General features: G+C 36.4%; 2 protein-coding genes across 2 annotated transcripts; both read right to left on the reverse strand.

Moving 5' to 3' along the window:
- Positions 1-5,239: 5,239 nt before the first annotated feature.
- On the reverse strand, positions 5,240-6,538 carry LOC132278267 (uncharacterized). Its single transcript, XM_059780069.1, has one exon. The coding sequence runs from the start codon at positions 6,536-6,538 to the stop codon at positions 5,240-5,242; it is 1,299 nt and encodes a 432-aa protein (XP_059636052.1).
- A 5,713-nt stretch (positions 6,539-12,251) lies between these two features.
- LOC132276460 (uncharacterized) lies at positions 12,252-14,438 on the reverse strand. Its single transcript, XM_059777891.1, has one exon. The coding sequence runs from the start codon at positions 14,294-14,296 to the stop codon at positions 12,491-12,493; it is 1,806 nt and encodes a 601-aa protein (XP_059633874.1). The 5' UTR covers positions 14,297-14,438; the 3' UTR covers positions 12,252-12,490.
- Between the last annotated feature and the right edge of the window lie 1,746 nt (positions 14,439-16,184).

The following is a 16,184-nucleotide window of genomic DNA, read 5'->3' on the forward strand; positions in this document are numbered from 1 at the left end:
ACATCACACAACGCCGATCTTCTGCTTACTATCCCAAAGGCAACGGCCAAGCTAAAGCGACCAACAAATCTCTCCTTAAGATCATCAGTTGCACGGTCGCCGAGCATAAGTCTAATTGGGTCGATCAGCTGCCCTAAGCTCTTTGGGCCCATCGCACCTCCAAAAAGTGCGCCACAGGCCAAACTCCTTTTTCCCTCCTGTATGGCACAGAAGCTATTCTCCCAATCGAGATTGCCATTCCTGCTGCTGCTTGAAGCGAGGTAGACCATTTCACTCATCTTGAGGCCTTAGATGAATGACGGGAGTTAGCACACCAACATCTCAAGGTCTACCAACATACCTTGGCAAAATCTTATAACAAGCATGTACGACCTTGTACCTTTCAGGTTGGTGACCTTGTTCTTAAAGCTGCTAAAAACATTATGCACAACACCTCTCCCCCAAAGTTCACCCCCAAATAGGAAGGGCCCTATGTTATCATTGAGGTCCAACCCAGTGGTTACTGCAGACTGCAGGGTGATGGGCGCAAGGCTAAACCCATAAATTTCAGTTGGCTAAAGCTTTATCACAGTTAGTTCTTTTGTACTTTCTGTTAGTCCTATATCAGAAATAATATATGCAAGTTTTGTTATCACACCATTTCTATAACTGCTCAACTTTCATTCAATAACAAAAGCTAATACATAATGGACCTGCTGGTCATTGATCTACAATCATTAGCCTACTCATAATTTAGCAAAATGGTTACATCGCCGCCAAGCTCGTTGTATGTCTCTTCTACTAGAGCCCACTGTTGTTCTGCCATCGACAGGTGTGATACCCCCTAATTTTGGAACACGGATTGATCAAGCCCGCGCACAAAATCAAAGGATATCAAAACAATTTAAGTATTTAACAAGCACAGAATACAAAGATGAATAATAAAGAATAAATAAACCGCTGAAGAAAACTAATAAATAAATATTACTTAATGATTCTCCAACAATTACAATTCGGAAATTCCATAACTCGAGGACCCCTTAAAACATTATCCAATAATCCAATACTATTTAAAAGTACACAAGATGAATAGACGAATGACAGTCTCCCAGCTGCGGATCCTCAACCTCGAGACTGGAACCTCTAATAACCTGAAAAATAAATCGTGGGTTAAACCCTACGAGCAAGTTCACTCTACCAGGCCTCTGAAAACCAATAAGCAGATCATCTCTGATAAAAACCAAACCTAAATATTTTTATTTATTATATTGGCAAATCAACCATGCCATTGTAAATATTTTTATTTATATATTGGCAATTCAACCATGCCTCCATAAGTATATTTATTTATACATTGGCAATTCAACCATGCCTCCGTGTATGTATATTTATACATTGGCAATTCAACCATGCCTCCACAGGTATATTTATTCATACATTTAATTAGCAATTCATCCATGCTTTCCATATATGTATTCTATTCATACAAATATTTAGGTAATATATTTAATCATTTGACAATTCATCCATGCCCACACTTTAACCATGAATTAACTTTAAAATTAACAATACGCTAAATCATACATAGCCATCACATGCATATTATACGCATATCATTAATTTAACAACCAGCCTATTAAGATATGCCAAATAAGAATGATAATATTAATCATCTTAAATGATTTATATATATATATACCTACACATATGTTATTTAATGTATATATGTGTTTAACACCTTCTTTAATAATCCTTGATTATTTAAAATCAATATACATACATACATACATATATATATATATATATATATATATATATATACACTTCCTTCCATAACAAATTATTAATTTATTATATTTACACAAATTAGTGCAACTAAATATGTCAGAAATAGTTTCCTTTAAATACTCCATATTGGTTTAAATAGTTTTCCGACACTTTCTCACTAAAACATAAATATCTCCTAGTAGGATGGGAATCTGATAATGAAATTGGTACCATTGGAAAGAAGACGAAAAATCCTTGAATTTGAGCTCAAGAATGACCCAATTTCGATTTAAAATGACTAAGTTATGACCGTTTTAATTTCTAGTGTCGAATTAGGCCAACATAGTTTCCCACGCGCGCCCACGTGCTTACTATGCACTTGCACGCGCTGGATTCAAGCCTCCTTGTGTGCTGGTATTGGCTAAGCTCTTTCAGCTACCGTGAGCTCACCACACTGAATCCATTACTTCCTTTATGCCGCATCCAATGGTCATAAATGAGTGCGCAAATGAACACGCTCACACTAGATTATTTTCTATTAACTATAATAGATCTAAGGTCCAGATCAGCGAGTGCACCATCTTCTCATGGTCTGCAATACACCAAATAATCCCATAGTTAACCAGACCACTTCTATGGTCCAGATACACATGCGCACCAAAGTTTTATGCGCCGCGATGCACCATATCAATTCACATAAGTTTAATTAATCAAATGGCCCTAATTGGCGTATACACCCTATTATCCTACACCGCGCCGCACTGGATCAATTCTTTATTGTGCCGCCGCTCCACATGCGCCAGTTACCTAGTATATATATATATATATATATATATATATAATTATTTTCCTAACAAATAATAGGAAAATAAATCCTAATAAATTCCTAAAAATATCAGAAAAATTCCAGAAAATTACAGAACAATTCTAGAAAATAAAGAAACCATAATTAACTCTCTTGGGTCACAAATCCACCTATAGATTGATTTTAAAATATACATAACACCTATATATATCAATTAAAATCCAATAATCTAAAAATCAAATATAATAGTTTATACTTTTTAATTATTCCGATCTAACCATAATTTTTAAACAAATAAATTTAATTAAAGCCTTGATACTCAAGGTGAAATCCTTATGAGTTCTAAGAGGAAAGTTAGAGAAAACTCGCCTGAAGGTTTCGAAACGAAACCGACGCTTTAAGCTTTAATTATCTCTTCCAATTCCGACGTCCTCCTTTTCAGATCCGACCTCCTCCTTGTCAGCCCTTCTTCTTCCTCTCTCTCTGTCTGTTTTATTTTTCTAACGTGTAAAACCTTTAACCCTAAAGCCTTATGTGTATTTTTATACACCTTAAATTCCAAATCCTGTTCCAACTAGTATTATGAATTAAAATAATAATCTTTAAATAATTTATATCTATAAACATATATATATATATAAATATATATTCCTTCCATAATTAACTCATTAGTTAATTAAATCATATATACTTATAAATATCAATAAATATATATCTATATATATATCTTTCCATAACAATTATTAATTAATTATATTTATATATATATATATATAAATAATTGATACAAAAGTGATCATTTAAATAATTAAATAACCACGGACCTTCATTAATTAACCCAATAAGGTTTCATACAAGCCCAAGACCACATCTTTTGGTCCAACTTTCCTTAAGCCCAATCCAATTAATTTAAATAAATAAGATAATTAATTAAATACAGAAATTAAAATAACTAATTACATGAAGCACATAAACAAACAAGAATTTACAACTAAGTCATATAATACCAATAAAATCAACACACCAATAATTCAATCAATAATCAACCACACAAACAATCAATCATCATACATAATCACGAAATATAACTTAATTAAAATAAGATAATTAATCTAGCACTCAATAAAATAAAATAAATCATTGAAAAATAAAATAAAATAATTAATCCTAATTAATAAATCTTTTAAAATTATCGGGGTATTACAACAGGCGAGCCTGAATCTCCTCCATCATACGCCTGTCGCGTGCAATTCGGGGCATCCAACTCTGCCATCTCCTTTGCCAAGAGAGCTTGCCCCACTACTCGCTCGCAAGCGTCAAATCTCCTGTTTAGCCATTCTATTTCCACTCGGTCCTTGAGCAACCCAATTAGCTCACGGGCCTCCTGCACCACTTTATCCGACACCTCCCCTCGTGCCACAGTTGCAAATATTTCGAGCACTCGCCCCAAGGCTTCGTACCCGAAGCGATGGAACATCGGATGCCTCCTTCTGATCGCCTCCACCGTCGTTGGTTGCGCTCGGTTCGCCGCCTCTAGCAAGGGGATGAAGTGTGCCCCAATCATCACTCCTCGTCAGGCCGTCTCCTCTGTCGCAGCCATGGCAAGATCCATCTCATTCTGTTGCCTCTCTTCGACTAGGGGCACTCCTATCCCACTATTTTTGCCACTTTCAACTTCTTTGCTCGACACTGGCCTATTCAAAGTACTGTTTGAGCCTTCCAGGGAAGATTGCGATTGCAACACTTCTACCTCGTGCGGGCCCATCTGTATCTCTGCTTCTATATCTTCCAACCTCACGGTGTCTCCTGAGGCCTGCTCTTCCACTGCTACCTCTTCTTCCTCATTCACATTGGATGCCCCTCGCCCAGGTATTCTAATAGCAGTGTGGGCATCAGCGATCTTGGTATCGAGGGCTTCTCCACTCGTGGCATACGCAAGATGGTTATTGGCGTCTTCACAACCTCCGACCGACGTCCTGCAACCCATAAATAATATTAATTATAATTCAAAACATGGTAACTCGACCCTTCACTTTCATTACTTACCAATCGCTGTCCGGATCAGAGGCAAAGAGCTCTCAACTGCCATCAGTCGCCTGACGATCTTTCTTTTCGAGCCACCGGCAGCTAGCGCTGCCCCGACACCTCCACTAAACTTTTCACCCGCGCTCGATGCCTCCGCTGTCTTCCCCTTTTCTACCCTCGACGAGGCATCATCATTTCTAAGCTCCACCACTTCTTCTGTCTCCCCAATTGACTCTTCATCTTCTGACACTTGGATTGCTGAAGCTTTCCATTTTTGCCGTCTCTGGATAGCGATCGGCTCTTCACTGACCATTTTTTTGGACTGGGCCTTCGTCGACGCCCTTCTATCTGCTCTTCGCTTGACTGGTGCAACGGATACATATGCCTAGGGCATAGCATCATACGCTACATCGCCCATTTCTGCAGCCAAGGGAGCCACTATCGATCTATAGCCTCCCACTCCTGGCCGAGGCATGCGCAGGGACACATCATCCTTGTATATAGGCATGGGAGTAAAAGGACGAGGAGTCTACAGGCAAAACCTCCTGAAGGCCCCCACGCAATCTGCCCAAAATCGCCTGTAGTTTCCTGTTATATCCCCATGGCGATTTCGCGAAGGAATCACAATACTGCCATTTTCTTCCTCATATAGGTATAGTACACTTAACCGGAATAAGACTTCGTCAAATTCATCATATATTTCTTCTGAGCCACAGTCGCTTGAACCCCTTGATTATAGCCAAATTGCCTGGGTACCAGCCTTGGGTTATACACTTTGCTCACATCGCCCAGCTCAAATCGCCCGGGCAGATGTCCTGGCAGCACCACCAAGGCAAAATTTTGCTCATCTGCATCCCCCGATTCTTGCCTTGGTGTGATCACCCTCGAATCTTCCCAACAGATTCCCATGTCTGCCACCCTTGTTATCTCCTCTCGATAGGGCCTGAACCCAAACTCTCGTTCAGAGTCTATTACTTCCCCAAATGGTCGCCTGCACATCTGCCCTGACCAACATCTCCCTCGTGCCCTATGGTCGTTCAATTCCAAGGGTAAAGGGCCATACGCGGGGAATCTCTCGTACAAGAACATCTGTAAAAACCCACTGGCTACATAGGACACCATAAGATAGCGGCCAGTCGAGCGCGTGCTATCCTCAGCAATCATGTCCAATAGATGGTACAGTGTTCCCAAGAATAACGGCCCCAGTGGGATCGCAATCCCACTTGCTATCTTCACCGCTATCAGACACCATCGACTCAAAGGTGCATCGTCTGGGGTCCCTGGGAATATATACTTGGACAACCAGCACAGTACATATGCTGCGAGCTCTGCAAGATGTCCAATCTTGTCTCCATCAACAAAGGGAAGCTCGGACTTATCCCCCTTGAAGGAAGGCTGCAGGTCCTTGAACCAGTAGCGTATCCAGGCGCCTGTTGTACATTTTTTGGCTCCTTCTGCTCTCTCTTCGCGTTTGGCCCCCTTCGCATTAAAAAAGGACCCATAACTCTTTGTCTTCTCCAACCCTTCCTCTAATGCAGTCATGATACCCTTCTCCGCTTCATCCATCGTCAGGGGTACTGTATATCCTCTACCCATGACATGCAGGCCTAGTAATTGGGCCACGTCTTCCAATGTAGGCGTAAATTCTCCCCACTTCGCCACAAACGTGTGGGTTGCACTACACCATCTCAACACTAGCAATTCCAATCCCGAGGTATTGCGTGACACTTTCAATTTACGGGACGGACGCATGGCTCGCACAACTCGTGCTTGTCGCAGCCATAGCATATACATTTTGTGGCTGAAGATGTGCTCAGACCACTCCTCCCGTCCTGCGCATGGGCCCACTGGCATTTTAAACTCCATAAAACAAAAAGGATACATCCCTTGTTCAATGGCAAATCGGTGCACAGAGTCTGCCGGCGGTTGAGCTCCTGCTTCTACGACGACTTCTCCTTCCATTAACTGGGCACATCACTGTCAATCTCATCACTGGCTATGTCTCCCGTAGCTGTCCAGAACCTATCCATGGGCCCAAAGAACGGAGCCCTCTTCCATTCCTCCTCCGGCGATACTTTCGGCACTGGTTCACTGAGTTTGCCCAACTGCTTTCTCTTTGTCATTTTATCAAATATCTTACCCGCTCTTACACAGTAATAGCTTTGCTGCCCTCACACTCGTTTGTTTAACACAGTACGCTCACGTCACTTTGCTTCTTGGCCTGGCACGGTCTTTTTTTTTTTTTCTCTTTTCTTTCTGTAAAGGCTTTCCCTCTCTCCGCCCTGGTTCTATATATATAGATCACGGTTAGAGTTTTGGAAAAGACGAAGACACCGAACAGTTGTGTCTCATCACCTCCCCATTAAATAGGTAACTGACAGCAGCCGAAAAGATATCTGTTTCCAAGGCAAGACATTATTATGTTTTCTATGTACGCGCCGCTTTATCCTTTTATTTCAAAATTCAAAAACGCCACGTGCAGGGGGACTAAATGTGGACGTGGTTTAGCCATGTCACCAAGGGCCAAGTCAAACAGTCAACACTTTGACAAAGTCCACCTCAGCAAGGCATGTGATAGTCGATCATTGGGCCTCAATTTTAGTCTATATTTGGCCGATGGGCTTTGAACCTGAGTCACAGATCATCATAACCTCGATCCGAGTTGTTGTCGATCGACGGGCCTTGAACCTCGATCTGACCTTTTGACAATCTGTCGGTTGATGGGCCTTGAACCTCGATCTGTTAATCACAAATCATTGATCAACGGGCCTTGAACCTTGATCATAGTCACAAATTGTCGATCGACGGACCTTGAACCTCGATCTGACCCTTGACAAGCTGTCGATCGACGGGCCTTGAACCTCGATCCGACCTTTATAATCTGTCGATCGACGGGCCTTGAACCTCGATCTGACTTTCACAATCTGTCGATCGACGAGTCTCGAACCTCGATCCGACTTTCACAATCTGTCGATCGACGAGCCTTGAACCTCGATCTGACACTGCCATGATCGGTGGGCGTCGAACCTCGATCCAAGCAACGAAGAGTTATGGTTGGGCTCTTCAAGCGACATTGGGACGCAGAAGGGATTTTGGAATGGAGGATGGAAAATTAGTAACGTTTTGTCCACTAAGGCAAGACCCAGTCTAAAGATAAGAGCAAAAGACAGCTGGAATAGTACAATTGCCTTTACAGCCTACCATTTTTTGGATTATTCACCAGGAAAGGTACACTTGGCAGTAGATCCAAAAATGTAGGGATTAGGGCAACATGACCCAAAAAGGGAATGACCTTGACCCATTCCCAAGATGGAGGCCCAATAATGTACCACCTGGATAACCTAAGGCTATAAAAAGAAGGTAATGACGAAAAAAGGAGGTAGGAACTGACGGCAGCTTCTTCCCTACCATTGCTCCAATTCTCTGACTGGACTGGTTTTCTCTCCCTTCTTCCACCTTTCTGCATTCCTCATATTGCTTAGTGATATATTCCCAGACCTCTTTTCTTTGATTATTCAACTAACGAGAACCAAGTATCTACAAGTACCAATCGAACCACAATCTTGGAAACTCAAGTAATTAATCACAAAGCACACCCAACCATTCATATATTATAAAACCTAATTGAACCCCAAAACCCCACTGCCACCAACACCATCATCGCCACCACCTCACCATTCCCACCGCCGAATTAAATCACCCAATCGAACCACAATCTTGGAAACTCAGATAATTCACACTCAACCAGATAACATGTTCAACCCATTTGAATTTGGATTTTTTTTTAAAATTGGGTTAGGGTTCGATCATGTGTTTGAGATGATCTGAGGAAGAGACATTATTTGGTGGTAAAGGTTGAGATATGTGGGCATTATAATATTTTTATATTCCTAAGGATATTATGGTCAATTAATTTTATATTGTCTCTCATGTGACCATCACATGTTCATTTATGGGTAATATATGAACGGAGATGGCCGGATTGGGCAATTTGCAACTAAAGTGGTTAGTTTAGGGGGTTTTCTGTCACTTTAGTAGTCTAAAGGGGTTTCTTGCTAATTGAGTCATAGTTGAGGGGGGCTTATTGCATTTTACCCTATAATATAATAGAGAGAGAGAGAGTACGCGCGCAACGTGTAAAACATTTCCTTATAAATTTACTCAATTGATACTTCATCAGTGTATAAATTTTATCTTAGTTTTACTACTTCTTCTTTCTTTTATTATTATTATTATTTTTTTTTTCATGCTTTAGTTTTTACAACTTTCAATTCTAAAAGTTTAAGAAGAAAAAAGAATTTCTAAAAGTTTAAAATATCAAAGTAGGGGAAAAAAAATAAGTTTAATGTATGAGATTATAAGCTGCACACTCCATAGTGCAGAAATCTTCATTGCCGAAATTTATTTATTTATTTTTTCGGTGCCAGTAGATGTGGGTTGAAAGTAGTTATCAAAGTGTTTTTCACGTCCCACTCGACGTATGTAGAAAGTAGTTATCAAATATGTAAAGTTGTTATCAAATAGTATAAAGTGTTTTTCAGCTTATTGAATCGCAACACCAAACATAAACTTAAAATTTAATTTTAGCTCTGGTCAATAGAGAAAAAAAAAAATTTATATATATATATATATATAATATTTAAAGAGAGAAAATGATTCAGTTTCAAGTAGCACTCTAAATTTAGTTATTTGAAACTAATTTTTGTTCTAGATTTTTTATGAATTTTACCTATTTCAAATAATATTTGATATTTTTATTTTTATCTAATGAGAGAATAAAATAATATATATATATAATGACAAAAAAACACACTGACACGTACACATAATACAAGATTACGACTTGCACAAGTAAAAAATTTAAAGGGACTAGACTGTGGTCTGCTTGTGACTTGTGTATATTTTTCTAATTAGTTTATTATTCTGTGAGTTTTTCCTTCTATTGAAAAAAAAATAAAATAAAAAAACTAAGAAATACTTTCACTTTCTCTTTTTCATTATCGTTGATCACTTTCTCCAAATTTTCTTACAATTTGTCATTTCATTTTGAACAAGTTCATTGTGAGTATATTCACACGTAAGCTTATTATTATGTGTGTATAATGTGTATTTTAATCATGATTGACACATCAATTAGTAATAAGTACTTGTGATGAGATTATTATCTTTCACCATGAGAGCTAAGATAGTATTTTGCTTCATTTTTTGTTTATGTTTTTTTCTTTTTCTTTTTTTCATTTTACTTTAAATGGTAGTATGGTAGAATTTTAATTTTTGCCTAGATATTCTTTACTTCTTATTTTTTTCTTAATGTTAACATAACATTAACAACATTTTTTCATAATACAAGTTCAAATCTCAGAATAATCACTTTAATTATGCAAAAACAAGAAAAAGAAAATGTCAAAGGCTGAATTTAATCTACCTCCCTCCCCGATCTCGATGAAGTTGCTATAATCATAAAAAAATTCACAAAGAAAAATGGAAAAATGAAAACAAGATTAAAAGATGAGATAAAGATTAAAGTGGTTGAGAACAAGATTAAAACACATTGGGGTAAAGATTAAAAGTGTTGAAAACAAAATTCAAAGAGTTTGAGATAAAGGTTAAAGGTTTAAAAACGTTAAAAATAAGATTCAAGGGATTGTGGTAAAAAAATTTAAAAGTTTTTTTTCTAATTACGAGTACTTTTTTAAGATTTTGTTTGTGAGTGTATGTACCCTGTATTCATTATCATCCTTCGGAAGAGAAGACAATAATAATAAGATTCTATGTATCATTATCATCCTTGGAAAGAAGACAATAATAATAAAATTCTAGTGGATTTGTCAATAATAATTAGGCTCATCCTTTAATTGTTGTTTTCTACCTCATCGTGTATTGGCCATTCGCATCACTTCATTCAGATCTTCTTCATATTCCATGCCTTTATATTTTTCTAAATGTATTCGTTCTCTATCTTTGCATAATTTTTGTTTGGTCGCTGAGAAAACAGAGTAACAAAGAGAACAAAGTTTCAAGCACTGGGTAATAGACTCTGACTCTGAAATACAAGATGAATACTGTACATTTGAATGTTTTAAATATATGAATTTATTTTTATTATTATTATTATTATTATTTTTTTTTGCACCAACTCATCTCGAGTTATGAGGAAACATCTTGCCATGTACTATTGTACAATATATATGTATGTATATGCATGTATATTCATTCTTTTGGAAAGAAGCAGAATGTGAATTAAAGATTATGATTTAGAAACATATACGCACTGTTTTTCTTGATTCCCCTTGGTGGGTTTGCGTTGGGATTGCTCCGTTGATTTGTGAATCTTAGAGAAGTGACGTGTGAATAATAGATTAGAAATATTACAGCATTTGGTTCTGTACATTGATTGGAAGGATTTTGGCTCCTTGGAGGTGAATTATATAACTGGGTTTTGCATTTCAGGGCATCATATATATATATATATATAATAAACGTGTTGATAGAGATTGTTCAAATTGGAGGAATACCTTCCCCAATCTTTCCATTATCAACTTCAATTGTAAATCATCCAGGACAGAGCATGCTAGAATTCTGTTCATATTTGACGTTTTCGATACCAATCAAGCTACAACTGCATTGACATCCATGCTTAGTTTTTAATTTTAAATCAGTAGTAGTCCATCAAGCAGATTCAAGGAAAACCATTATCACTCAATCAATACAGCAGAACAGATCCTTCAAATCCATAAAAATGGACAATACAACTAACTCAAAACAACACAAAAGGCTTTAATCCTAGACACATTTGGGATCGAATCCGCAAATCACTCTATTTTGGCCCATCAAGATCCAAACTCCATTGTGATCACTAGAAGTGAATATTTATAACCCACTAAACTTAAAATTTTATAAATGAAGCAATGTAACAACCCTATGAAGTTGACAGAGATGGTAAATGTTGTAAAAAAGCCGATCAAGCATGCTCAATTCTCATCGTTCTTTGTTCTTTATTCAAACATAAACAGGAAGTAGTTAATGCAAATTGATTTGCTTTAAACTAATAATAATCGTTATATGTCTGATTCATAGTGCGCACGCGCACGACTGCAAGCATCTGCAGACACCAATATACATTTCCTGTAATATAGAAAATATGCAAGAGTTTTGTGATTCATGTCAACTAATGTTGTAAAGCAAATTATGCAAGAGAAAAATATGCAATACACCATAGAGGAATGGTATTCCTTCATTGCTCCAAAATAGGATCTGAAGAGAATGTTAAAAGTATAATATCTTTCTGACAATGTTAGCCATATCTTCCTAGGTGTTTCTCACACATGTTTGATCCATTAACATTTTAACTCTCTAATTATTTTACTTTTCACTCATCCTGAAAATTAACATGAGGATGGTAGACGAGACACACCCTTAAAGTGGTGCATCTTCTTCCATTTCTAGCACCACCAAATGAATCCTAATGTTGCAACCAGGCTTCAACCCCAATAAAAAACATTCCATATACAACCATTACAAAGTGACTCCAAGACATCACCCCACAAATGATCACCTGGCTGTGTGTAAACAACAAATGCAATACCAGAGCTGTGTTTGGTTAAAAAAAAAATATTATCCACCGAAATCCTTTACGTTTACTCCACAATAAATGAGAATACCAACCACATGAAAATTGAAACGCAAGGAAAACTATTATTATTTCTGCAGATAATGAATCTTCATCACAACTGTAAATTGCAAATATCTTGATGCCCATTTAAGATAATACAATGTATACAACTTAAAAAAGAAGAAGAAGAAGGATGGGAACATAAATTAAAAGCTAGATGAATTAGAAACATCAACTTACTATCAGTTCATATATAACTTTTCGAGGGCAAGTATAAACTTATGGTTTACCTTGATGAACACCTACCAACCACTTGGTCCTTTACTGGATGCAATTTTCTGAAGCCTAATCTGCTCTCTGAACTTAGCTATAAATTCAGCAGCCTTCCTATCAACCTCATTAGGGTCAAGTCCCGCATCATTGATAATGTCAGACTCAACCTCTGCTTCTTCGTCTGAGCTTACTCGAAAGTTCCCAAATTCACTGTCTGAATCTTCTTCAGATTCTATTGTTATATTACTACTGTCATCATCAAAGTTTTGCTTTTCTCCTTTCAGATTACCAAGATTTGGTTTTTGGTTGTCGAGCATGGAATTTTCATCTTCTGCTGTCCTTTTGGTATTTCCCTTGGATGATGCTTCACAATTGTAATGAGCTTTTCTAACCATGTCATCATCTGTATGATTTGCACAAATATCTCCTGTTTTCCTTCTTGTCATCGTCACCACATTCTCACTGGCTCTAATCCTTCTAACTGATTTTCCCCTTGAGAGACCTTTAACAATGGTTGTTGTGGGTTCCACATTTGAGCTCAAAGAATCCACACCCCATTTTCCTCTGCTCACTGGATCATCTCTTTTGCCCATACCAAAGTTTTCCAAGTTATCTTTGGAACTTCTATCCAAGTTCATATCAGAAAAAGAGCCAATGCTAAATCCTTGAGCCTTTGAAGTAAAGAATGATGTATCACCACTTATTGGTGCTGATTGTGTCTGTGAAGTGGGCTCAGAAGACCCATACAAACAACTCCTCTCTCTCTCTAAACCTTCCATATCTGAGTTTGGTACCGAGTATACACTAGAGGAAGGTGATACTTTCTTGGGTGAAGATCCAAAACTACTTCCAGACGGAATTGAGGAACGGAAAGACTGCGATTTGAGATGTTCCAATTCAAATTCCCCAACTGAGAGAAACCTGGAATGTGAAGGAGGCTTAACAGAATCCCCTTCTCCTCTGAAATCCATCCTCCCCGATCTTGAGCGCCACGGAACCGGGGAAGATAATACATCAGATTCTTCAAACTTTTCATCCAATTTTATTGGAACCATACCCCTAACTTTCCCCTTTCTAATTTTATCACCACTCTTAGATGAACTATTAGAAGAACCCTTCAAACTTGAACTAGATCCACTTCCTTTAAAGGAATCGGAAGTATCACTGTCCACAATTCTCGATCTCAGACTCCGAATAGGTAAATTCAAGGGTTTATAGTCAATGCTCGGTCCGGGTTTACCCCATTGATCTATTACATGGTCACTGTGAGCAGCAACAAACATGGTTTCACCTTGAAAATACCTAGAACCGGATGAATTTTCAAGCCTATTTTTAGGAAGTGAGGATCTGGGATCGTTCCATTCATCGAGAATAGAGCTACCATTAGTGACTCCAACCATGGATTCACTCTGTGAGTATTGAGAATTCCATGCTTGGATCACTCTTTTCTCATCAGACCCACATGGGTTTTCGAACCCATCTTCGAAAATAGAGGAAACATGTAAAATCCCAGACAAGTAAGTTTGTGAATTGTCAATTTTTGAGTAGCTTTCAGTGTTCTTTTGGACATGTCGTCGACTAAACAAGCCATAACACACAGCAATGCCGATGAATAGAAGACGAAAAAGATCCCATAGTTTAGTGAGTATAGTTTGGTTGATAAATTCAGGAGCTTGTGAAGGAAACAATGGAAGAAGAACAAGAACAAAAACAACAATGAGAGATTTACAGATAATTTGTGTGTAGGAGTAGGACTTACTAGAGTTTGGTTGAAGTGGAGAGGTCGGCGCTGGAACTCGATGATGGGGTTTGTTGAAAGAGTCCAAATCCGCCATTGATGAACAGACGAGCTTCTTCTGAGGTTAGGTGAAGAGGAAAGAAGACTTGGAATGGGAGCAAAGGAAAGTATAGAGAGAGAAATAGATAGGGGAGGTGGAAAAAGTGCCGAGGGGAGAGCAGATTTCAAAAGGTTACATTATTGTCCGTTTAATTTCGTATGACAAAATTACCCACAATCCGAGGTCTATGAATGTTGTATATTCATGGGTCCCCGTGGATAAAACATTAAAACCTTTGCATTACAAAAAATTACTTGTTTACCCCCTTTAAATAAATTACTAAGGTTTAGTTTGGTAATCATAGTTGTTTTCACTTTCACTCCAAAGAAAAGTAATATTTTTGTTTTTAAAATGTGTTTAACATTATTTAGAAGTTTGTTTGGTGGCGTAAATTTATTACAAGATTTTTAGAAGCAAAAATATGAAAGCATGAAAGCATGTTTGGTAAAAAATGTTACAAGATTGAAATTTTGAATAGTTAGTTAAAAATGTTATTTTAGAAAGAAAATAATAATAATAATAATATTTATCTTTTTAGGGTGTGTTCAACACTGTTTAGAAACTTATTTGGTAACGTAAATTTGTTACAAGATTTTTAGAAGCAAAAACGTGAAAAACATATTTAGGAAAAAGTGTTGCAAGTTTGAAAATTTGAATGATTAGTTAAAAATGTTATTTTATAAAAAATATATACATATATATTTAACAATGCTTTGCTACAGTATAGAAACAAACAAAAGTATTATTTTAATGATTTAATTTTGGTCTCAATTTTGAAAGCAATTCGGTACTATTCAAAAGCATAACAAATATTATCAAACATATTTTGTGCTTTTGTTTGTAAAAAACACTGGTCAAACAAATTTATGAAAACAAATTTAAATAGTGCTGCAAAACAAGCCAATCTGAAATTGGGGTGGGTGACGGGACCCCTCCAATTTTAATTATGATCTTGATCGGGATTAAAATAAAAATTGTTAACAAAGAAAATTAACTATAAATTCATAAAATAAATTTACTGAAGGAATTATGTTTGTGAGTCTTATTAAGCTAGTGTATATTCATAATCTTATCATGTCTAGTGATGAATTATTTAGACTTTTGCCAATAAAATGAATTTAAAATTAAAAAAAGGAGTTAGAATTGTTAATAAATAACTTATTTTACTTGCAATCATAATAATAACATTGACGGGAATAAGATGATAAAAAATTGCTATCATATATTCATATAATACATTTAGGATTGTTGTTGGAATAAAAAAAATAATTTTATTGATAGAGCTGTCAAAAGACTGCAGTCAATAAAAAACATGTTATGTGTTTGATAACACAATGTAATAAGTATTTTTCACAATTAAATTATTTTTTAATTTATTTGGTAACAAAAATTTTTAAACACTTTTATTACTAATTTTGCAATAATATTCTTTAATATGATATTACCATATTTTAGAATAACAACTTTTGTAGGAGGGGTGTAATTGTCTTTATAAAAAATTATAAAGACAAAATTTTCTAGTTACATAAAATATTCAACAAACACAATTTTAGAAGTTTCATATTATAACTTCATTTAAACACTCTACTAAATTAAATTTAAAAATTATTAAAAGCACTTGTAATATTTATCAAACACATCAAAAACTCAATTTTTCCAAAATAAAAACGCAAACAGCAGCACATAACCTAATTTATACCATCTTAACCACAAAACCTTGAAATTTGCATGTTTTGGAAATGATGTAAAATTTATTACTATAATCCAGCAGGGTTTATTGCATTATAAAAAAATAGTAATAATAATAAAAAAGGATAAATTGTGATTTTTTAAAAGGTTTTATTACTATCACGGAGTATTTTTAAAGATAATTTTATTTATAAAT

Source organism: Cornus florida, unplaced genomic scaffold, assembly GCF_030987335.1.
Source record: "Cornus florida cultivar Cherokee Brave unplaced genomic scaffold, ASM3098733v1 CherokeeBrave_3.0.0_Hap2_Chr10, whole genome shotgun sequence".
NCBI lineage: Eukaryota > Viridiplantae > Streptophyta > Magnoliopsida > Cornales > Cornaceae > Cornus > Cornus florida.

Bases quoted from the DNA above. Each gene is read 5' to 3' on its own strand.
- LOC132278267 (XM_059780069.1), bottom strand. From the start codon at position 6,538: ATGGAAGGAGAAGTCGTCGTAGAAGCAGGAGCTCAACCGCCGGCAGAC.
- LOC132276460 (XM_059777891.1), bottom strand. From the start codon at position 14,296: ATGGCGGATTTGGACTCTTTCAACAAACCCCATCATCGAGTTCCAGCG.